Source organism: Canis aureus, chromosome 12, assembly GCF_053574225.1.
Source record: "Canis aureus isolate CA01 chromosome 12, VMU_Caureus_v.1.0, whole genome shotgun sequence".
Lineage (NCBI taxonomy): Eukaryota > Metazoa > Chordata > Mammalia > Carnivora > Canidae > Canis > Canis aureus.
Genome location: NC_135622.1, coordinates 43,444,488 through 43,468,768, shown reverse-complemented (window position 1 = coordinate 43,468,768; position 24,281 = coordinate 43,444,488). Strand labels below are relative to the sequence as shown.

At 44.4% G+C, this 24,281-nt stretch overlaps 3 protein-coding genes and 1 long non-coding RNA gene across 17 annotated transcripts in view; 2 read left to right on the top strand and 2 right to left on the bottom strand.

The window, feature by feature from the left end:
• Positions 1–955, bottom strand: part of LOC144324508 (STAGA complex 65 subunit gamma) — a 30,165-nt gene extending 29,210 nt beyond the window's left edge. For 6 of the 10 annotated variants that reach the window (XR_013389986.1, XR_013389985.1, XR_013389987.1 and 3 more), the window contains exon 1: positions 215–781. The gene's annotated coding sequence lies outside the window, so the exon portion shown is untranslated. Of the gene's footprint in view, positions 1–214; positions 782–826 lie in introns of those variants that run through there. The other 4 variants (XM_077915934.1, XM_077915930.1, XM_077915933.1 and 1 more) reach the window with 4 other exon arrangements.
• On the top strand, positions 672–11,854 carry LOC144324517 (kanadaptin-like). Its single transcript, XM_077915969.1, has 4 exons — positions 672–1,752; positions 1,968–2,160; positions 6,204–6,352; positions 8,477–11,854. The coding sequence occupies exons 1-3, from the start codon at positions 1,090–1,092 to the stop codon at positions 6,215–6,217; spliced, it is 870 nt and encodes a 289-aa protein (XP_077772095.1). The 5' UTR covers positions 672–1,089; the 3' UTR covers positions 6,218–6,352; positions 8,477–11,854.
• Positions 5,659–20,259, bottom strand: LOC144324530 (uncharacterized). Of its 4 annotated transcripts, none has more exons than XR_013389999.1 (5): positions 18,830–20,259; positions 16,487–18,058; positions 16,228–16,403; positions 8,458–8,655; positions 5,659–6,005 (listed from the first exon to the last, which is right to left on the bottom strand). It is a non-coding gene; the product is annotated as an uncharacterized LOC144324530 (long non-coding RNA). The 4 variants fall into 4 exon arrangements; XR_013390000.1 differs by having other exon boundaries at positions 5,659–5,931; XR_013389998.1 differs by lacking the exon at positions 5,659–6,005 and adding an exon at positions 7,217–7,479 and having other exon boundaries at positions 18,830–20,258.
• The window catches only part of LOC144324488 (uncharacterized), a 24,685-nt gene continuing 18,902 nt past the window's right edge, over positions 18,499–24,281 (top strand). Inside the window, exons 1-4 of one of the 2 annotated variants that reach the window (XM_077915862.1) lie at positions 18,499–19,335; positions 23,210–23,252; positions 23,900–23,954; positions 24,169–24,264. In XM_077915862.1, coding sequence (XP_077771988.1) covers positions 19,192–19,335; positions 23,210–23,252; positions 23,900–23,954; positions 24,169–24,264 — 338 coding nt within the window. In that variant the 5' untranslated portion in view covers positions 18,499–19,191. Of the gene's footprint in view, positions 19,336–23,209; positions 23,289–23,899; positions 23,955–24,168; positions 24,265–24,281 lie in introns of both variants that reach the window. The other variant, XM_077915863.1, reaches the window with a different exon arrangement.

The window sequence follows — 24,281 nt, the reverse complement described above, 5'->3', positions numbered from 1 at the left end:
GTATTTAAGTATAGTTTAGGTCACCAGTCTCCATCACCGCCCCAGGAAATCTCCCTTCCTTATATTCTCACAGCACTTCTCATGTCTTCACCACAGCATTTATACCTGGATTGAAACTAAGACTTCTCTCAGTCGAGTTTATCCTTCCATCTACCCCCATGATCTTTGTACAGTGTCTGGCGCACAGTATATTTGGCATTTGTTGCGTGCTTACCATGTGCCAGGCTTTGTCTTTACTGTTTAATTCAATCTCCACATCTATCCCATTTTTCAGAGGCAGAAGCTGAGGCCCACCGTCTTGCCCAACGTCGCAAATGACGGAGGGAGAAAATCAAGACAGGCTCCAGAGTCTGCGCCCCTAACCACTACACTATGCAGTCTCAGTAACTGGCTTCCGAAAAAACAAAATGAACAAAGAAATGGGTCAACGAAGGGACCAAACAGAACAAAATAAAACCTTCATTTCACCGAAAAGAACACGAAGAATAAGTTCAAAGAAAGCCCCGGTCCTCGGCAGCTCCCAGTCAGGGTGAGGAGGCGCAAGGGCCTGGAGTCATTGATGCCGGGCGGGGCGGCTCGGAGACGAGGAGGTCTGGGCCTGGACCGTGGCACGGAAGCGCGACTATTCACTGCCGCGTCACGGGAGTTGGGCTGGAAGACTGCACGACTCGGAAAGGCCTGAGGCGAGGGTCGCCAGGCCCGCGAAAGCTGGCTAGGTGACGGGTGGTCCTAGGCTGTCGGAAGCGCTTCTCCTCACGCAGGATATGCCACAGGAAGCTGTTACGACAGGTTGCACCCTCTAAAGATGTCCCCATTTTCACAGCACCTCGGTCTCCTTTTACTGTTTTTCCCTTCCCGTGATGTTGCCCTCTTCGTAACGTCGTGTGTGGGTGGTGAAGGAGCAACTCCGCCATCGCTGCCCAGAGAAGCCGCTGGGAGCTGAGAGAGAGAGAGAGAGAGAGAGAGACAGAGAGAGAGAGAGAGAGAGAGAGGAGAGGCGGAGAGGCGGAGAGGGAGAGGAGAGAGGAACTTAGAGACTGCGGGGGTAGGTTTCCCAGGAACAGATTTTGAGCGTGCACCCGCCCGAGGATGGCTGATAGTCCCTCTCCGTCCGAGTCGCTGGCTTCGCAAGAGCGCAGTGATGACTTCAAGAAACCAACCCTGCCGGTGCCCCCGGTCGTGCGGGGCAAAGCTCCGGCCACCAGTCCTTCGAACCCTGAGGAGGTAAAGAAGGAAAGGCCCACGGCGCTGCCAGAGCCCGACCCCGGGGAGCCCGACGTCCCGCCAGTCCAGCCCGACAGCGGGGACACCAGGAGTCCACCGACGGAGCAGCCGCGGCCCCCCTCAGCGGCTCCTTCAGCTGGCGGCCCGGCCCGGGCTCCCCCTTACCGGGAGCCGCCGTGGGGCGGCCCCGCCTCGGCCCCCTACAGCCTAGAGACGCTCAAGGGCGGCACCATCCTTGGCACCCGCAGCTTGAAAGGGACGAGTTGCTGCCTCTTCGGGAGGCTGTCTAGCTGCGACGTGTGCCTGGAGCACCCTTCGGTGTCCCGGTACCACGCCGTGCTGCAGCACAGGGCGGCCGGCCTCGAAGGAGAATGCGACGGCCAAGGGCCGGGCTTCTACCTTTACGATCTGGGAAGCACCCACGGCACTTTTCTTAACAAAACCCGCATCCCACCCCGCACCTATCGTCGCGTCCACGTCGGGCACGTTCTTCGCTTTGGAGGCAGCACCCGGCTCTTTCTTCTTCAGGTAAGTAGAACAACGTAATGCGGAAATCTCTGGAGTGCACCGGCCTGGGTTCCAGAGTTGCTTACGCTTTCTGTGAAGAAGGAGGTTCTCTCCGTCCCCGAGGACAAAGTGGGGGAATCTGGCTCCTCTGCGGACACGTGTCCCCGTTGCCATATTTCTGAAAGTGACTCCCACACTCCTGAACTCTGAAAGAATTCTTTCGCTTGGTTCATCAGGGACCAGAGGAGGACCGAGAGGCAGAATCCGAGCTGACCGTAACGCAACTGAAGGAATTGCGCAAGCAGCAGCAAATGATGTTGGAGAAGAAGATGTTGGGAGAAGACTCGGATGAGGAAGAAGTGGACACCACCGAAAGGAAGAGAAATACTAGTAGTCAAGATGATGAAATGGGCTGTACCTGGGGAATGGGTAAGAGATTAAAATTGCTGCCGGAACCTAATATTGTAAATTCACTACAAGTGGTATGTATATAGAGCTCTGATCCTGATTATCATCACTGGAGGGGCTGGAACTACATTCAATTTTTTTTTTTTTTTTTTTTTTTTTTATGATAGTCACAGAGAGAGAGAGAGAGAGAGAGAGAGGGGCAGAGACATAGGCCGAGGGAGAAGCAGGCTCCATGCACCGGGAGCCCGATGTGGGATTCGATCCCGGGTCTCCAGGATCGCGCCCTGGGCCAAAGGCAGGCGCCAAACCGCTGCGCCACGCAGGGATCCCCTGGAACTACATTCAATCAAAAACCATGGAATGTTCAGTGTAGGATAGTGCCTCATTTTTTTTGTACTTTATGTATGTAAATTCCCTGAAATGTGAAATAGCTGATCAGAGAAAGCTTGTCCCTTGGCCAGAAGAATAAATGGAGTTTTCTATAATGCCAGGCGGTTTGGAGGATGGGTATTCAGGAACCAGGAATATAAAAAGAAGATCATCTTAATGTAGTGTTGGGAAGATTGGATAAATATGATGAAATTACTTCGTAAGTGTAAAACAAAGCTAGAAACCCTAAATATGCTAAAGTAAGGGTTTAGAGAAGGGAGTAATCACTGAGGACTTAGACGTGCACTGTCCAATATAGTAGCCATTACCCATATGTGGTTATTGGACACTTAAAGTATGACTAGTCCAAACTGACTTGTACTATAAACCTAAAATACACACTAGATTGAAAGGCTTACTGTGAAAAAATAATGTAAAATATTCGTAATATTTTCATATTTTTTTATTTTTTTAAAGATTTTATTTATTCATTCATGAGAGACACAGGGAGAGAGGCAGAGACACAGGCAGAGGGAGAAGCAGGCTCCACGCAGGGAGCCCGATGTGGGACTCGATCCCGGGACTCCAGGATCACGCCCTGGGCTGAAGGCAGGGACCAAACAGCTGAGCCACCCAGGGATCCCCCAATATTTTCATATTGATTACATGTAATAATTTTACCTGATCCCCTCCCCCTCCTTTTTTAAAGATTTTATTTATTTATTCACTAGAGACACACACAGAGAGAGAGAGAGATTGAGAGAGAGAGGGAGCGGCACAGGTAGAGAGAGAAGCAGGCTCCATGCAGGGAGCCCGACACAGGATCCGACCCGGGGTCCCCAGGACCTCGCCTGGGGCTGAAGGCGGCACCAAACCGCTGAGCCACTCAGGCTGCCCTGATTCCCCTTTTTAATGTGGCTACTAGAAAATAAAAAAGTTTTTTAAAGATTGTATTTATTTAGAGAGAGAACAGGTGTGAGCCAGGGGAGGGGCAGAGAGAGAGGGAGAAGAAGAAACAGTATCTCAAGCAGACTCTGCACTGAGTGTGGAACCGGACAAAGGGCTCAACCCTGTGGTTCACACCCCTAAGATCATGATCTGAGCTGAAATCAAGAAGAGTTGGAGCCTTAACCACCTGAGCTACTCAGGCACCCTGAAGATAAAAAATTGCATGTATGGCTTTCATATTGCTGTTGGGCAACACTGACTTAAAATTTGAGAACGTTTTAAGTTTACAAACAGATGTGTCTTGAGCTGGAACTTGAAGGAAAGGAAAATTAGCCCCTAGGAAGCTTAGTATTGAGAATGGTTTTCAGGGCAGAGATTGATGATTTAAAAATTGTTTTGTTTTTTGTTTTTTTTTTTTAAGATTTTACTTATTTATTTATTTATTAATTTTTATTTATTTATGATAGTCACAGAGAGAGAGAGAGAGGCGCAGAGACACAGGCAGAGGGAGAAGCAGGCTCCATGCACCGGGAGCCCGATGTGGGATTCAATCCCGGGTCTCCAGGATCATGCCCTGGGCCAAAGGCAGGCGCCAAACCGCTGCGCCACCCAGGGATTCCCTACTTATTTATTTATGAGAGAACAGAGAGAGAGGCAGAGACACAGGCAGAGGGAAAAGCAGACTCCACACAGGGAGCCCAATGCAGGACTTGATCCTGGACCCAGGGATCATGCCCTGAGGCAAAGGCAGCCGCTCAAGTGCTGAGCCACACAGGCGTCCGTTTTTAAAATATTTTGTGTTAATGATAGTGGTGTGAATGGTTATCTAATGGTTAGTGACATAAATGATATAACTCAGATTTGATTGCTCTCTCTCCCACTGGACAATCTGTGTACTGCATTCTAGCTAGCTTCATTCTGGTTGGTCGATTTTCCGTGCTCTTTGTCTTTCTCTTTTAGCCAAATGAGCCACAATATCTTTTTCTTTTTTTCAGTTTTTATTTAAATTCCTGTCAGTAGGGACACCTGGGTGGCTCAGCGGTTGAGCGTTGGCCTTTGGCTCAAGGCATGATCCTGGAGTCCCGGAATCAAGGACCACATCAGGCTTCCTGCATGGAGCCTGCTTCTCCCTCTGCCTACATCTCTGCCTCTCTCTTTATGTCTCTCATGAAAAAGAAAATTAAAAAAATAAACTCATTCATTCATTCATTCATTCATTCCTGTCAGTTAATCTAGTGTCATATACATCTCAGGTGTACAGTATAGTGATTCAGCACTTCCAGACAACACCCTGTGTTCATCACAGCAAGTGCACTCCTTCATCCCCATCACCAGTTTAACCCATCCCCCACCTACCTCCCCTCTGGTGACCATCAGTTTGTTCTCTATAGTTAAGAGTCTGTTTCCTGATTTGTCTCTCTTCTCTCTCTTTTTTTCCCTTTGCTTGTTTGTTTTGTTTCTTAAATTCCACATGAGTGAAATCATATGGTATTTATCTTTCTCTGATTGATTTACTTCACTTAGAATAATAGTCTCTAGCTCCATCCCCATCATTGCAAATGTACTTATACAGTACTCATGTCCTTGTCAATCCCTTGTTAAGTATTTTCAGTATACCCTCTGCAAGGGGTGTGTGTGACCTGCTATTTGTAGAATGCCAGAAGGAGGCAGAAGTAGTGGTAGCCTGTTCCCTTGCCTGGCCAGGACCCAGTAATTAATCCTCTCAATTCCTTGTCTGGACTCCTGTTACAGTAATAGATGCAAAGCGCAGTAATAGATGTTATAAGAGCAAGAGATGAGGGCTAAGGACAGGTGGCGTTTATACTCACAGTACTATGTGTTTGTGCAGCGTTTTAGTTTTCAGTGTGCTTTCACATACATTATCTTATTCACCCAGGAGATGACTGTGGCCAAGTAGGAAACGCCCTCATCACCAATTAGAAGACCTGAATTTAGGTCCTGATTCTGCATCTCACTATCATATAAACTTATTCAAGTTACTTTACTTTTTTTTCTTTTTTTAAAGATTTGTTTATTTATTTGAGAGAGGGAGCGAGAGAAAAGAGGGAGAATCAGCAGTGGGAGGAGGGGCAGAAGGAGAAGAAATGTCCAGCAGACTCCCTGCTGAATGTGGAGCCCAGCACAGGGCTAGATCCCACGACATTGAGATCATGACCTGAGCCAAAATCAAGAGTCAGATGCTTAACTGATGAGCCACCCAGGCCCTCAAGTTACTTTATTTCTAACCTCTAATTTCCACATATGTAAAAATGAGGATAGAAAATCCTATTTCATTAGGTTGTTATAATTGTTAAATTGAATTAATTCTCAACAAACATGTATTGATCAGTAACCATGTATCAGCCATTATCAAAAAGATTGGGGCTCTGGAGCAGAATAAGACACTATCTGCTCCCGAGAGGCCTTTGGTTTCATGGAACGATGCCCAGGACTTTGACTCCTCGTATCAGGTACCTGGAGAGCAGAAGGAAAGTTCTGATACGCGCAAAACCCTTCTGTGGAAGAACTCAGAGAAGATATCTGTGTACCTAGGGATCAAAACCATAAATGTGGGACACCACCAGGTTTGACTGGGACTATCCTAATATCTAAACTCTGGGTTGCTGAAACAAATTACGTCTGTATTTGGGTCCTGGATTCCCACGTGACAGACAATAGGGCCCTATTCACCCTGTTGCTCTACCCTCCTCTAATTTCCGTTACCCCCGTATGTGTGCCCTATTTAGAAGTTCCAGCATGAGCTAAGCACCAAGTGGATACTGAATACTGTGAGCACAGGGGCCCATGTGCTTCTTGGGAAGATCCTCCAAAACCACATGTTGGACCTCCGCATCTGCAATCTAAGCTCTTCTGGCGGGCGCTGGCCATGCTGCAGGTAGGCCATGATGGGTCGGGGCTGTGTGGGGCTGTGTTGGGCCTGGTCTCATGCCTAGACTGCCACAGAGATAAGGGGACACGTGGGGCTAAGGGCTGACTTTTCTCCTGCACCTCCACTTCCTCCTATCAGAGTCATCCTCCACTCTAGGGAGTGTATGTGCATGCATGGGTAAATGTCTGAGATTATAACTATCAGACAAGATTATTTCAGTTACAAGTATGTGACAGAAGTCTAATTCATGGTGGTTTAAGCTAAACAAGGCAAATGACCGGCCCATGTAACTGAAGTCTCAGGGGAGCTGGATCCAGATACTCAAAGCAATGTGCTCCAGAATGTCAGCCCTTTACTTTCCTCTGTGTCCCTCTCATTCTCAGGCAGGTTTTCTCCAGTAGGTGGCATAACTGGCCGCCAGCAGTGCCAGCCTAGCATCCCACCAAGGTAGCAACCCAAGTGGAAGGAGAGTTTATCTGTCCCTGTGATTCCCACGAATGCCTGGCAGGAAGGGCTCTTGCTGGCTTGTCTTGGGTCACATGCCATTCCTGAGCCAGTCACTATTCTCCAGGGGAAAGCAGCTCTCTACCCAGGCCTGGCTCATGTGCTCTCGCCATGGGATGGCACTGGAGGAATAGGGTGGGAAGGGAGCCTCAGACAAACAGCATGGCCTCAGAACGGCAGAGCCATAGTTCCCCAGAGGAAGATCAAGGTGCTGGTACTAGGAGGATGAGGAATGGCTGCTGAGCAGAGAGCACAACAGATGGTCATGAAAGGATTTTTTTTTTTTTTTTTTTTAAGTATAAGTATGTCCGGTGCAAGAGTTGAGGCATACTAATCCTATATTTTTCATTATTCATTTGAAATTCCTATTTTGCTGTATTTTTATTTGCTAAGTCTCAGAACTCTACATAAAGGGAATCAGTCAATCAATGAGCATTTAGTGAACACCCGCCGCATCCCTAAAACAACCTTCTCAAATGAGTAGAACCAACCAACCAGGAAAAGAAAAGTGCTTTATGCTTTTTTAGTTCCTGGGGTTGGTATGTTTAGGGGAAATCAGAGATAGATCCAGAGTATGATCCAGTCTTTGCCATTCCAGAGTGGCTCATCTAGTGGAGGAGAGACAAAACCTACATTGAAAAAAGAACAATGAAGTGTCTAACTGTATGATCCTTGCCGAAGTCCAGTAGAATTTCAAGGAACGTCCAGTTCAAATGTACTAGAGCAAAACAGAAGCCACCAGGGCTGCCCTCTGTTTCTTTTTAATTCCCCCTCTTTCTCTCTCTCTCTCTTTTTAAAGATTTTGTTATTTATTTGAGAGAGAGAGAGAGAGAGAGAGCATGAGCTGGCAGAAGAGGCAGAGGCAGATGGAGAGGGAGAGGCAGACCCCACTGAGTGGTGAGCCTGATGCAGGACTGGATCCCAGGACATGAGCTGGATGCAGATGCCCAACCAACTGAGCCACCTAGGCAGCCCTCACCTGTTTCTTTTTTAATGCAGCACTTAGAAAATCTTAAATTACATATGTGGCTCACATTATATTTCTGTTGGGCAGTGCTGAGCTAGCAGAGGGAAAGGGTGGTGACAAAACAGGATCAGCTTTGGCAGGTGAGCAGTCTTGGCAGAGGTGTAAAAGATGGATGGGGTTAAGGAAGAAACCAGGAGGGGCTGCTGGTGATTTGGCTGAAAGTATGACCAATTTGCTCTTAATCCTCCAGTTTGGGACGCTTGGGTGGCTCAGTGGTTGAGCATCTGCCTTAGGCTCAGGGCGTGATCCCAGGGTCCCAGGATCGAGTCCCACATCAGGCTTCCTGCACGGAGCCTGCTTCTCCCTCTGCCTATGTCTCTGCTTTTCTCTCTGTATCTCTCATGAATAAATACATAAAATCTTTAAAAAGTCCTTCAGTTTAACCTAGCCAATCAAAGCCCACCACTAACCCTTTTTCTTCACACCTGGGGACTGTGAGTTTGGGATCACCTATAGGGACCAATTCTCTACAGCCTCCATGGCCAGTCTTCAGGATCCCATGCACCTGTCCCATCTCCCACTTCTTTCTCCTCCTCGACTCCATTCTCCACTCCCCCTGGCTTCCTAGCCCAGCACTGACCTTCCCACTTCTTCCACAGCGGTTCTCTGGACAGCCCAAGGCTCGGTGCATCGAGACCCTCCTCCAGGTGATCCACTTCCCCCAGCCACTGTCGGATGATATTCGGGCTTCTCCGATCTCCGTCCACATCCAGACCGCACACGAGAAGGAACAGGTATCCTGCCGGCAGCTTGTCATTCAGCAAACATTTAGCGAGTCCTTTGTATGTAGGAGAAATTCTGCTTGGTACTGGGTTTACAAGGCTCAGTGACATTCTGCCAAGAAGCTCCCTGTTCCTGAGGGAGACGTGATTGTGACAGGAGGCACAGACGTGCGAATGGCGTCAGAGGGGTGCAGAAATGGGGCCTTCAGTTCTGCTTAGGAGGGGAGTCAGGAAAGGGGGAAGGGGGCCTTCGAACTGGGTCTTAAAGATGAATAGGAGTTTTCGGGTCCGGGTGAAGGCTTCTCTCTGTTCTTAACCCACCTCACTACAATTTCTGGTGTTGGTAACTCTCTTCTATCCTAGCGTCCAACCTAGTGGCTTCTGACTCCCTCCCACACGCTACACTCTGGGTCTTCCAGGGTTCCTTCCCCATGGCCTCACTCTCTCGGGCTTCAGGTGTCCCGACCTCTTCCCCACAGGTGATATCCCCATAGCCCTGCTGAGCCTCCTGTTCCAGTGTTCCATCCTTGAGGCGCAGGCGCACCTGGCTGCAGCTCCGTCAGTCTGTGAGGCTGTCAGGAGCGCCCTCACCGGGCCAGGGCGCAAGCGCAGCACGGACCCCTTGGAAGCACTAGAGCCTGCCCTGCTGTGAACTGGTGTGAACTGGTGTTTCTGGGCGGTGAAGCCCTCGGAGGCCCATTGGACTAGCAGCACGTGTGGTGGGAGGAGAGGCCCAGTCCCCGTGCTACCTGCAGCCCAGGATGGGGAGAAAGAGCCTCTCTATCTTGGGGAAGTTCTTAGCGGTCTCCACTGTTACTGGCATGTTCTGACTTCAGAAATAAAGTGAAATGCCTTGTTTTGGAAAGTTAACCTTCCTCACTCAGTAGATCAGAATCAATAAATTAGAGGTGGGAGAAGATGAGTGGCATGGTTGGTCCCAACAACCGGTTTGTTTCTTTACTCCTCCCTCTGTCCCCACCAAGCCCATTTCACTGGCCACTGATCCAGACCTTATTCCAACCTCTCTGTATCCTCATCTCCAATACCTAGGTTCATGTGTGTGCGCACCTGCACAGAATCACACAAAGAAGGAGAGCGGGGAACATAGATAATTCCAGAGGAAGAGGGAAAAACTTGTGTCCCCCACATAGGACACCCAGAAAAAGAATCCCAATTAGGCAGGACAGGTTCCTTATCACTAGAATGAAAACTACATCCACAGGTTAGACCCTGCCCAAGTGTGTAAGGGGAACATAAGGAACTCTGGGGTGCTGAAGAGCCTTTGGTGGTGAGACATGACAAACACTCAGAAGCCCCTGTCTGGGGGTGCCTGGGTGGCTGAGTCAGTTTTATGTGTCCTGTCTGGGGGTGCCTGGGTGGCTGAGTCAGTTTTAAGTGTCTGCCTTCAGCTCAGGTCATGATCCTGGGGTCCTGGATCGAGCCCTGGGTCAGGCTCCCTGCTCAGTGAGGAGTCGGCTTCTCCCTCTTCCTCTGCTCTCCCCCACTCCTGCTCATGCTCTCTCTCTCCTCTCTCTTGAAGAAATAAATAAAATCTAAAAGAAATAAAGCCGTATTCTGTCCATTTTAGACATCAGCTGTCACCTGTTTTGATATATCAAAGGCAAACCTTGCTCATCCCAGACCCATGCCAGCTGTTTGGTGCCTAGGATATACGATTCTGAGAATAGAGAGTTGGCTCCCCCTTGTGCCCGAGAAGTACACACATGTAAAACCTCTGAAGCTCTCTGGAAACTTGAGGCACTAGAGTGGCTTCCAAGAAGCCAAACAGATTTTAGTTTTATAAGCATAGAGTAGCCAACTTTTTTTTTTTTTAATTTTCTTCATTAGTTAGAGACACAGAGAGAGAGGCAGAAGCGGACTCCATGCAGGGAGTCTGATGTGGGATTTGATCCCAGGACTCCAGGATCTTGTCGTAGGCGGAAGGCAGCGGCTAAATCACTGAGCCACCCAGGGATCCCGAGTAACCCACTTCTCAAAGGCAGCTGTAAGTGCTCTCTAAATGTCTGTGTGCCTCCAGCCTCTATCTGAGCTCTCTTTTCCTGCTGTACATTTACATTGGACCTTAGATCCTTAAGCAGTGCCACTTTCCTCAGCCACTACTCCCCTGACTTCTCAGTGTCATCCCTTTGTTTTTCATCCTCCAAAACGCCTCTTCCTAACTCTATGGCTCAAAATGTGTACAGTGAAGAAAGGGTCTTCCTGCAAAAGCTCTCTGCTTCTTTTTACCCTGAACTCTCCTGCTTGTGTTTTCTTTGGGTAAATTCCTCTCTCTTCTTGGCATCACAGCTGGGTCAGGGTAGAAGAGATACCCAGCTTTCTAGTACTGGAGAGGGAAAAGTACCCCCTTGATCCTGTCAATGATGCCAGCATGTGCAGTAGCCCCACTTCCACATGTGGAATGGATATGGTTCAGGGTCATATTTCCCCAAGGATGGATGCAGGAGGACTGTAGAAGTCCAGAGGTTGTTTTGGTTTGGTTAGGTTTGGTTTGGTTTTTTGCCATGTACTTGAATGGTGCAATGCTATCAAGTTGATTCAACTGCTGGACAGTTGTGTAAGATGTTCAGGTGTAACGAACTAGGTGGAGTAGGTGCTGGAGACAGTCAAGCATATGGAGGAGATAAGATGGCTATGGTCTGATGCCCACCCCCAGGAATTCATGAGAACATAGGAACAATTCCAACACAAGACAGAGAGAGTTGAAGTGGATTCGAACAGCAAGCTAGGTACGGAGAGCTGCCAGAATTATTTGGGGGGATATTATAAGGTAGGCCAAGAGTCAAGGAAAATTTTGGAAGAAAGGAGGTTGAGGTAGGGTGATGGAACATCCAAAGAAAACTTGGAAATGTTCGGACACTGTTGTGGTTCCAATATCAGAGAGTCAGGTCATTGTCAATAGAATCTGACCTCTAGGCAGAGCTAAAGAGATTCAAAGATTTTTTAGAATTATGCAGAGACAAATGGTAGGATGACAACATTTACCATTATTTTGGAGAAAGTAAACTTCTGAGATAAGAAAGGTGTAATCTGTTATCAACAACACAAGGCAGTAATTCTGCTGAAATGATGGAAGGATTTGTCCCAGAAGACTGGGATTGTCCCAGAAGATTGGATTGTGGAAGACGAAGTCAACAATTTCCTGCTATACTCAATTGCTTGAAGACAAGTAAGAGGTAAGGGTGGAAGATATTTGGATATTGCATATATTTCAAACTTACTATATTAAAAACTGGAGCCCACGATCTCTCCTCCAAATAACTGTTCTTTTCGTAACGTAGTTGGTCTTGAATAGTAGATAGGCTGGGGCCAGGCACGTGGAACAGTAAGGCCGGTGATTAAGGGGCCCCAATGTGGCTCCAGGGATGGAACACAGCAAATGTCTAATATCTGATCCCAATTCAGCTATAATTTGGACAGGTGGGTCAATCTCAGGCACTGAATCTAGGCAGTGTAAAATATTTCTTTCCTGGAAGAGAGAAGATTGGGGCTTACCTGTAAACTAGTGACTACATTGCTCTGTCATGGGAGAAAGAGACAGGCAGGGGAGCCAGGAGCATCTTGTAAGGCCAGAAAGTAAAAAGCATCCATAAAAACAAAAGGATTGGGTCATATTGAAAGGAAAAAGGAGCCAACCCGAGAGAGCTCCCAAAGGCCAAAGTTGGAACAATTTGAGCAACAAAAGAAATAATGTTGTATTGGACTAAAACACAAAGTACAAAATAAGTATGCATGAGTTTGTACTGCTATAACAAAAGAATTGAACAAATAAGAGGAGACAAATTTTCTCTATACAAGAATTCCAAATAACATTGTGTAGATAGGGCAGCCCAGGTGGCTCAGCGGTTTAGCGCCGCCTTCAGCTCCGGGAGTGGTCCTGGAGACCCAGGATCGAGTCCCACATGGGGCTTCTAGCATGGAGCCTGCTTCTCCCTCTGCCTGTGTCTCTGCCCCTCTCTCTCTGTCTCTCTCTCTCTCTGTTTCTCATGAATAAATAAAGAAAATCTTTAAAAAAACAACAACAACATTGTGTAGATATACCCCACTCCACCTCTCACTCCTTCCAGCCACAATGTAGGCTCCACTTAGGGGCTTGCTGCCAAAGCACTTAGAATAGAAAGAGAAAAAAGAGAGCTCCATGCAGGAGAAACTTGGCCAGCACAACCTTAGCCAGGTCATGAAGATTAGCAACACCCAGCTGATCTCATGTACTGCCTGATGTGATGTAATGAGAGGGGCATGTCGCCTCTGTGGTTTTTTTCCCCCAAAACACAGAACCTCAGTCTAAGCATACAGAAAACAGAAACCTAAATTTAAGAACCTGCCAGTACTCCTCAAAACTGTCACGGTCAGAGAAAACAAGGAAAGACTGAGAAACTGTCATAGACCAAGGGGATTAAGGAGGCATGACAACTAAATCCAACATGGACCCTCGATTGGATCCTAGGCAAAAAAAAGGATGTAAGTGGGAAAATTGGTGAAATCTGAATGAAGTTTGGCATTTAGTTAAAAGTAAATGTACCAATGTTATCACATAGATTTAACAAATGTACCAACGTTCTACAGTAACGTTAGGTGAAGCTGAGTGAAGGGCATACATGGACTCACCGCTATCTTTGCAACTTTTCTGTGAATCTAAAATGATTCCAAAACAGAGTTTATTAAGAAAATAAAATTCCTGAGTACAATAATGTCTATGCGGGAAGGGGAAAATATAATTAAAATATTCCGAGGGGGACACCTGGGTGACTCAGTGGTTGAGCATCTGCCTTGGGCTCAGGTCATGATCCTTGGGTTCTGGGATCGAGTCCTGCATCAGGCTCCCTGTTGGGAGCCTGCTTCTCCCTCTATGTCTCTGCCTCTCTTTCTCTGGGTCTCTCATGAATTATAAATCTTAAAAACAAAAAAAGATTTTGAGGGACTTGATTTATCATCCATAAAGAGGAGGTTTTAAGAATTTGGTATGTTAAGAAAAAATGTATATATATACATTGCATTTCAAAGGATACCCACTAAAAATGGGGTTGCAAATTATCTGTAAAGGGCTAGATAGTAAATATTTTAGTCATTGCAGACCCCCTGTGGTGTTTGCTCTAACTACCTACTGTCATAGCATCAAAGTAGACATAGACAATGTGCAAAATGAGTGTGGCTGTGCTGGAATACATTGTTATTTACCAAAAAACAGGCATCAGGTTAGGTTTGACCCACAGGCCATAATTTGTCAATCCTTGCACTAAAAGAACAAGACCAGAGTTTATCTTCCAATGAATAAAGGGAAAAAATTGAGTAATTCATTAAAAATACCTAGTTATCTAACAAAAAGGCAAGAAATGAGAAAAAAAAACGAAATATAAAACAGGGTGAAACAGAAAGTGCCAAGTAAAAGGGTAATTTTGAATCTCATGCTTTAGTGATGACATTAAATATAATGGAACATGTAATGGAACTGCAAATGGAATACATGATGTTCAGGGTGGGAGAGTCTGTGTTGTATGAATGGAGGTCTCAGTTGTTGGGTTTCCTATGAACAATTTCCACGAGGATCCATACTCTAATAAAGACAGTTGGGAAGGAGGTGGGTAACTGGGTGATGGGCCTGTGATGTAATGAGTGCTCGGTGTTGTATGCAACTGATGAATCACTAAACTCCACCCTGAAATGAATAATACACTATATATTAACTAACTTGAATTTAAATTAAAAAAAATTTTTTTTTAATTTTAAAAAAATAAAAACTTAAAAAAAATTAAAAAACGAAGACAGAAGAAAGTAGGAAGAACAAAGCAGTTTGTTAAGGAAGTAAACCCTCAAGGTGGGAGAGTGGGCCGGCTCAGTGGTGGCAACTGCCCCGAGGTTACAGGAGTCATTTCTTTTTATGTGTGTGTGTGTATGGGGTGGTCTCTAATGGAGGCTTCCAATCCTTTGTGGGACTCCTTCCACAGGTTGGGAGAGGTTAGTTTCTGACTTTACAAAGTTTGTCCCAGAACCGTCAGGGCAACCTTCCCTCTTGGGATTGGGGGTAGGGCTAAAACACAACGTGAATGCATTATAATGAGTCTGGGGGTTACCCTGGAGCAGAGGTGGGAGAGGAGAGTGGCCCGTCCTGCATCTGGGGCTCTTGGCCTATTAGCCAAGGGGTCCTGGAAGCCACAACTTCAAGATGCTGTGCCCCCTTCAGGCTTCTAATGTGTAACCATTTATCACCATCCTTGCCTCCAGCTTCTGTCTACCTAACTGCCTACTCTATCAGTGCTCCAATAAAATCTGTTTGTTTTAGATGTGTCTCTTGCACATTGCATATATTTAGATTTTGTTTATCCAACATTAAAACAAAAAGATATAGAAAAGTTGTAAGTAAAAGAAAGGGAAAAGATACACTATGCAAGTATCAGTCAAGAGAATATTGCTATAGCAATATTAGTATCAGACAAAAGAAGTAAAGGCTAAAAGTATTGTTAAAGAGGGTCTTCATAGTGATACAAGATTTAATTCACCAGGAATAAATAATGTTTTTAAATAACACTTAAAAATACATAAAGCAAAACACCTCCGTGTTCAAAGGGGAAATACACCCACGATCATTATGAAAGATTTTACATACTTGTCTTAGTAACTAGTGGGAAAAAAGCAGACAAAAGTTAAGGAATAATATAGACTTGAAAACACTGAGATGAACAGAATTGACCAAATGGTCATAGAGACGCTCCCCCCACCCCCGCCACCAAAGGAAAACTCTGGAGAAACTTCTTTTAAAGATTTGTTTATTTGAGAGAGAGAGAGTGCAAGGGGAGGGCAGAGGGAGAGAGAGAGAGAGAGAGAATTCCAAGTAGACTCCCTGCTGAGGGTGGAGCACGATGTGGCCCTCCATCCCAGGACCCTGAGATCTTGACCTGAGCAGAAATCAAGATTCCAGTGCTTAACCGACTGAGGTGTCCTTGAAGAGACTATTTTTAACACCTGCCGAATACATTGTATTTTTAAGCAAATAATTTTTTTAACTGACCATGGTGTGGGAATAAAGTCTTAGAATATTTCAAGGGAGTGAAATTAAAGTCTACATTCTGGCCACAGTGCAACTTTGTTAGATAACTAGAAAATCCCCCTGTGCTTAGAAACTTAAAATGAACTACCAAATAACCCATGGATTAAAGGAGAAATCATCACGGAAATTAGAAAACAGTTGAAAGAGAATGATAAAATTTTTACATATCATAACTTGTGGAATGAAGCTAAAGTAGTACTTAGGAGAAAATTTATACTCTCAAATGCATATGTTAGGGAAAAGGGATTAAAAGTGAATGATCTAGGCATTTATCTCAAGAAATTAGGGGAACGAAACAGCAAGATAAATCCAAAGGAAGTAGAACTGTCCCAATAAAACTGGGGCAAAAACGAAAGTAGAAGTAAGGCAATAATAAAGACAAAGAGAGAAATTCTTGAAGTAGAAAGAAAACATACAGAAAATTGGTCCTTTGAAAGAATTAAGACTGACATATCTTCAGCAAGAAGACACAAATAACCAATATCATAAAACCAAGGAGACAGAACTGTGCTTGAATAACTTTATGTCAATACATTTGAAAGTGTCGATTAAATAGAAAGCTTACTAGAGGGACGCCTGGGTGGATCAGTGAGTGGTTGAGCTTCTGCCTTGTGCTCAGGTCCTGATCCTGGGATCTGGGATGGAGTTCTGCATCAGGCTTCTTGCAGGGAGCCTGCTTCTCCCTCTGCCTATGTCGCTCTGCCTCTCTCTCTCTGTGTGTGTCTTTATAAATAAACAAATCTTAAAAAAAAGAAAAATCACTAAAAAATATAACACACCAAAGATGATTCAAAAAATTTACACATTCTCAATAGCATTGTAACCTGCAAGGAAATGAAATCTTTAGTCAAAAATCTTCACTCAAAGGGCAGCCCCGGTGGCGCAGCGGTTTGGCGCCGCCTGCAGCCCGGGATGTGATCCTGGAGACCGGGATCGAGTCCCACGTCGGGCTCCCTGCGTGGAGCCTGCTTCTCCCTCTGCCTGTGTCTCTGCCTCTCTCTTGCTCTCTCTGAATGAATAAATAAATAAATCTTAAAAAAAAAAAAAAAAACTTCACTCAAAGAAACCTCCAGGCCTGTATGGCTTTGCCGACAAATTATAGCAAATGTTGAAGGATCAAGTAGTTCCAGTCTGATGCAAACTTTTTCAGGGCATTACAGAAAAAGACAAAACAACATTCCCCAACTCAGGAGTCTAGCACAACCCTCATACCAAAAGCCTGACAAAGACAGAACAAGAGAGAAAAATTATAGGATGGCCTCACTCATGAAAATAGGTAACAAAAATCCTAAACAAAATATTAGCAGCTAGAATACAGTATTATGTTTAAAAACAAAATGCCCAATTAACTCATGAAAGTGTGTTCACAAGTTAGTAATTATTAGTAACCAGAGAAATTTAAGTGAAGCAATGGAATACCGTTACCACATATACCCGATTGGCTAAAATGAAACAGCCTGACAATACCACACGTTGGTGTGAAAAAGAGGCAGGAAGAAATGCCATTCACCGATCCCGGGTCTCCAAGGATCACGCCCTGGGCTGTAGGCGGCGCTAAACCGCTGAGCCACAGGGGCTGCCCTAGATCAGGGATTCTTAATGTGCGGTCCTTGGTCCAACAGCAGCATCAGCAGCACCTGGAAACTCCTTAAAAATGCCAAATTCCTAAGATCCACTCCAAACTTACTCAATCAGCAATACTAGGGGGAGAGCCCAGCAGTCTGTGTTTTAACAAACCCTCCTGGTGATTTTGGTGTATATTAAAGCTTGAGAACCGCTACCGGAAAGAACTAGGAATATATATCCAGCAAGATACATGGACAAGGATGTGTTTAACAGCACTGTTTATAATAGCCAGACATGGAAAACAAGCCAAATGTCCGTCAATATCGTAATTGGAAAATAAGTTATGCAGTAGTTATGCAGTGTAATGAAATAATAAAAATGAATCCTAGGTGTACCAAAGAGCATAGATGGCTCAAACATAATGGTGAGTAAATATTCAAGACACTAAGAATATATATTTTTATATACGCATAGAAAAAAGTGGGGTGCCTGGGTGGCTTCAGTGTCTACCTTTGGCTCAGGTCATGATCCTGGGGTTCTGGGATAGAGCCCTGCATTGGGCTCCCTGCTTAGTGAGGAGCCTGCTTTTCCCTCTCCCTCTGCCACTCCCCCCTCCACCGCTTTTGATCTCTCTCTTTCTCAAATAAATAAATTAATAAATAAAATCTTTGGGGAGCCCGGGTGGCTCAGCGGTTTAGCGCCGCCTTCGGTCCAGGGCGTGGTCCTGGAGACGCGGAATCGAGTCCCGCGTCGAGCTTCCTGCATGGAGCCTGCTTCTCCGTCTGCCTGTGTCTCTGCCTCTCTCTCTCTCTCTCTCTCTCTGTGTGTGTCTCTATGAATAAATGAATAAAATCTTTAAAAAAATAAAATCTTTTTTTAAAAAGTCCTTGTCAAACCGTGCAAATGTATTCTAAGAACCAAAACTGTACCTCCGGCCCTAACCTTAGCTCTCCAGGCTGGCATATAGTAGTATTGCCACATAATGTGTGCTCAGCCTGACAAGTATGGCTCTTTATAATTATCTTTATAGTGACTGTAAAGTATTTCATAATTTGGACATACCATATGTTATTTAGCCATTTCCTTGTTGATGGGCTTTCTGAGAATATTACTTTGGCTGCACCAATAGACTGAAAATTGTATAAAGTGAGAACCATAATTGCCTTTTTCAAAAACAGTGCCTGCTATTCAACAGTTATTTAATTGAATTGATTTTCCAGATTAACATTGGCATAAGAAAAAATACCCGGGCCAGTTTTATTTATCTTTATTATAGCATAGGCCGATTCCTTGTAAATTTTGTTTACAGTGAATTAGCATAGAAAATCCAGGTAGCTCTGGGTGTAATGATATAATAAATGTTCTAGAAAATGAGACCCTGGATTCTGGAGTAGAGTGATCCTCTGAGATTATTTAATTTCCCTACGTGACATCTCTTCTCTGTTTCAGTGCTATAGCAACTAAGAAATGGGTTAAGCCTTGGAGTAGGAAATTATATGTATCACATTTTTCTGAGAGTGTTTACTTAAGATATCCAAGCTTTCTTAAATGTATTTGACTCTGTATTCTAATTTGTGATTTGGGAACATATGACACCATACCTGAACCTCTAAGGAATGACTGGTTCCAGAGAAGATGCTTTAGTGCAAGAGAGGTGACTTGGAGCCTTTGAAATTTGACTCCACATTCTCTACTTTATGACAAGTTGTCCAGCCAAATCCTAGTAGAATTGTAAAGGAGGCTTCCTTGAGCATTGATTGTCAGGACAGAACCCGTGAGCAGGTGCAGAAAAGGGCAGCAGATGGGTATGGCTCAGAGGAGAGAGGCCAGCAGCTCGGACATTGGCTGGGCCCTGTCAGGTTTACCTTGAAATTTCCATTGTGACGTCATATGGGGTCACACACAGCCTTGAGGGAGAGGAGCTGAGAGGAGCATTGGGTTGAGAGGAGCATTGGGTTGAATAATGGCACTGATTTGGGGGCTGGCCATGCCGCCTCCACCGTATGTCAGCCTTCTACTATTATTTGGTTTCCTTGCATGGGGACTTTGGATACTCTTTTCTGGGAAACAGAGCAGGAAGCAGGTGGCAACCAAGACAGACTCCAAGGTATGTAATGCAACCCTCCCTTGAAATTCACTGCTCCCTGTCTCTGCCCCCGAAGCCATGGCAACTCCCACATCTTGGGCCATGAGAGGAACTGGCTGGGGAAAGAGGGGAGTTGAGATCGTTCCTATGCATGTCTTTTCGATAAGTACAAGTCATGCTCGATCCTGTTCCTTTCAGTTTGTTTCAACAAACCTCGAGCACCTATTATATGTGGTAGCATACTAGACATTGAAGAAAAATAAAACACCATCTCCCACCTTTTAGGAGCTCGAGGTGAACTGGGGGAGATGATCAAATGGGTCTGTATATATAATCCAAGGAAAGAGAACGTGATGAGTTAACAGAAGTATAAATATTGCTGCAGACGTTGGAGGTGGAGTGTTTTGAAGCAGGGAGATCTATAAAATGCCTCTGGAACGCTCGGGTTTGAATTATGCTTCAGAGGAAGGGTAGGGCTTTGAAGGTGGATAGTGTGGATGGAAGAGAGTAGTGAAGACTTTCCTGTTGTAGGGAATGGATTGAGAAAAAGCATGGGAAGTTGAAGAGTGTTGGATGTGTGTAGAGAGGACACCTATGAGGATGGAGCGTAGAATAGGGAGCCCAATGAGAGAAAATTTTAGAAAATTGGTAGAGATGACATTGTAGAGGGCTTTGAATGCCAGGCTGAATGCTTCTGATAAATATTATTCCCATATGCAATTGAAAGATGACAGAGGGGTGAGAATGGGGAAAATTAACAAGGCAGGAAACCACAAATGTTGGAGAGGATGTGGAGAGAGGGGAACCCTCCTGCACTGTTGGTGGGAATGTGAACTGCTACAGCCACTCTGGAAAACTGTGTGGAGGTTCCTCAAAGAGTTAAAAATAGATCTGCCCTACGACCCAGCAATTGCACTGCTGGGGATTTTCCCCAAAGATACAGATGCAATGAAACGCCGGGACACCTGCACCCCGATGTTTCTAGCATCAATGTCCACAATAGCCAAACTGTGGAAGGAGCCTCGGTGTCCATCGAAAGATGAATGGATAAAGATGTGGTTTATGTATACAATGGAATATTCCTCAGCCATTAGGAACGACAAACACCCACGATTTGCTTCGACGTGGATGGAACTGGAGAGTATTATGCTGAGTGAAATGAGTCAATCGGAGAAGGACAAACATTATATGGTCTCATTCATTTGGGGACTATAAAAAATAGTGAAAGGGAATAAAGGGGAAAGGAGAAAAAACGAGTGGGAAATATCAGAAAGGGAGACAGAACATGAGAGACTCCTAACTCTTGGAAACGAACTAGGGGTGGTGGAAGGGGAGGTGGGCGGGGGGTGGGGGTGACGGGCATTGAGGGGGGCACTTGATGGGATGAGCACTGGGTGTTATTCTATATGTTGGCAAATTGAACACCAATAAAAAATAAATTTATATAAAAAAAAGGAAAATGGCAGAGGGTGCCTGGGTGGCTCAGTTGGTTAACCCTGTGATTCTTTTATTTTTATTGAAGGTTTTATTTATTTATTCATGAGAGACAGACAGACAGACAGACAGAATAGGCAGAGACACAGGCAGAGGGAGAAGCAGGCTCCATGCAGGGAGTCCAATGTGGGACTTGATCCCAGCACTCCATCCCTGCACTGGATCCCCGGACTCTAGGATCACGCCCTGGGCTGAAGGCGGCACTAGACCCCTGAGCACCCCCGGGGCTGCCGGAGAGTCTGCCTTTCTAACAAGTTCCCAGGTTCTGTTACTGCTGTTAGGCTACAGACCACTTTCTTTCTTCAGAACAGAAAATTTTATTTTATTACTTAAAAATTTTAATTCCAGTATAGTTAACATACAGTGTTATATAAGTTTCAGGTTTACAATATAGTAATTCAGCAATTCTGTACATTACTCAGTGCTTGTCAAGATAAGTGTACTCTTAATCCCCTGTTTTTACCCATACCCCACCCACCTCCCCTCTGGTAACTATCAGTTTGTTCTCTGAAGTTAAAGCAAGTTAAAAACAACATGTCAGGGACGCCTTTGTGACTCAGCGGTTGAGCGTCTGCCTTCAGCTCAGGGGGTGATCCGGGGTCCAGGGTAAAGTCCCACCTCAGTCTCCTTGTGGGGGTCTGCTTCTCCCTCTGCCTATGTCTCTGCCCCTGTCTCTCTTTCTCTCTCTTTCTGGGTCTCTCACAAATAAATCAATAAAATCTTTTTAAAAATGCAACTGATTTACTGTATTTTGCAACTTCTCTAAATTCGTTTATTAGCTCTAATTGGGTTTTTGTGTGTGTATTCTTAGGATTTTCTGACAACAAGATTATGTCATCTGTGAATAGACATGGAGATAGTTTAACTTTTTCCTTTCCAATTGAGATGGCTTTTATTTTTCTTACCTAATTGCTCTGAAGTTTCTAGTCCAATATTAAAGAAAAGTAGTGAAAGTGAGTATCCTTGTCTGTTCCCCCCCTTAAAGGCAAAGCTTTCAGTCTTTCACTGTGAAGAATGATATTAGCAGAGGGTTTTTCATAAATACTATTTACTATATTGAGGACATCCCTTCGAACCCTAGTTTGTTGAGTGTTTCTATTTTTTATAAATCATGAGTGAGTGTTGGATTTTGCCAATGCCTTTTCTCCATCAGTTGACATAATTGTTCAGGTTTTTCCTCTTCATGTTATTTCTTAAAGGTTTTATTCATTCATTCATTCATTCATTCATTCATTCGAGACACACACAGAGAGGCAGAGACATAGGTAGAGGGAGAAGCAGCCTCCTCATGGGGAGCCTGATGGGGGACTCGATTCCAGGACCCTGGGACTACAACCTGAGCCAAAGGCAGACACTCAACCACTGAGCCACCCAGGTGCTGCTCTCTTTGTGTTATTAATGTGGTGTATCACATTGGTTTACTTTCTTAGGTTAAACCACCTTAGTGTTCTTGGGAGATCTTACTTTCAACACTTCTGTCCAACATCGGATTGCTTAGCTAAAACATTTGCTAATATTATGAATGAAATTGTATAGACTGTTTTAATATACTCTCAGAGACTGATGTCCTGAATCAAAAGGAAGAAATAAAAATTATTTTATTTGAAGTGGCAACACATATCACTTCTGTCTTTAAAATGATCTGGGGTGTGCCTGGGTGGCTCAGTTGATTAAGTGTCTGCCTTTGGCTCAGGTCATAATCTTAGGATTCTAGGATGGAATAGGTTCTCCACTCAAGTGGGAACCTGCTTCTCCCTATCCCTCTGTTTGCCACTCCCCCTGCTTGTGCTCTCTTCTCTGTCAAATAAATAAATAAATAAATAAATAAATAAATAAATAAATAAATAAAATGACCTGGAACAACTTGGCTTCCACCTATATTTTAGTTTCATCTCTCACTACTTAGCAAAAGTACACCCAACAAATCATGACTTTATAATCTTCTTGGTGATGTTCCCATTGGCTGGAATGCTCTCTCTTTACCTAAAAATCTTCTGGTGATAATTTAAACTCCAGTTCAATTGGCAATTTCTTGAGTAATTTTTTCCTTTTTTCCCAGGCAGTTAACCACTGTCCTCTTTATTCCCTAACCTTTATATTTCTGTTACCACATGATATTGTAACTTAGGCGTTTAGACCTCTGTTTTCCCCAGTAATGGGAGTTCCCAGAATACAGGGATCTCATTTACTTTTGTAGTCCTGGCACCTAACGTAATGCCTAGAAGTTAGTAAGCGCTCATTAGATGATTTATGAATAAGTGAATGGGGTGGTAATTGTTGCTGTGGTTATGGTTACCAACTGGATCAATAATTGTATCTGTAAGACGAAATGTGCTGTTGATAAATTCTCTAACCTAGAACATTTTCTGGTTTTATTTTTTTCCTTTTTGTGCCCCTCTAGACTTCAAGGCAGCATAAATTGAAAAAGATCCAGAAATTCACAGGTCAGAGAGATCTTATACTTTATTCTTTAGCTCAAGGCTAATGACAAATCAACAGTGGGTCTGCTTTTAGACTGTAGACTTTAATAACAGGTAGAGGGAGGGAGGTTGAAAAAGATTGTATAAGTGAAAGAAATGTGCCTATTCTTCCTAACATCTGCAAAGATGCTGAATTCTTTCTGGTAACTTCCAAAGAGATGTAAACTGATTTATAGTTCTTTCTATGCTTCTGTTCCTCATGCTTTCTTTCCTAATTTCCTTTTATGCAAAACTCAAAGTATCAGGAAAGAAATTTGATGAGATCTTTAGTGGGGGAAGTTTCGATACATTTTTCCCCTGCCATAGACGCTGAATAGACTCCTTTGAAGGAAAAAATATGTATTACAGATTTATTTCCCTTACTCCAACTCCCTACTACCGTGATTGTTCCAGCTGTTTCCAATGACTTACATCCACTACATGGTAAAGGTGGCATAGTATATTTTAAAATATAAAAACTTAGACCTACATTACGTCTGAGCTCTATCACTACTTAACTTTATGATTCTGGACATGATTTCACCCTCGATCTCTTCTTTGTAAAACAAGTGGCTTGAACTAGGTGGTATCAATAATTATGATTCTAACAGATTCTTTACCTCTGCTCCCAGCTTCCCAGTGGGAAGAAAATCTCAGAATGGGTTGCTCTGAAGCTAACCTGACAAAGTGAGTAAAATTGATCGTCACTATTTATTCTTTCTTTCTTCAGCCTACCCTACTGATAAACCCTGTAAAGTTAGGAGAAAGATACCTAGTACTGTTTTACTTTTCTGACTGTGATAGTAGTTTCCTTTCTAACTTAAGCCACTCTTCTTATTGGTTTCCTTATTAGTACTTTTAATATCACTTCAATTACACTGACACACTCTGTTGTATCCAGCTTTTCAAGACTCCCTGTGGGATGGGCCCAGGAATATATACTCTGGTCAATGAACAGAAGTCTTCAACAGATCTTCAAACATCTGGAATGCACAAGGTCAGGGAAGGTAGTTT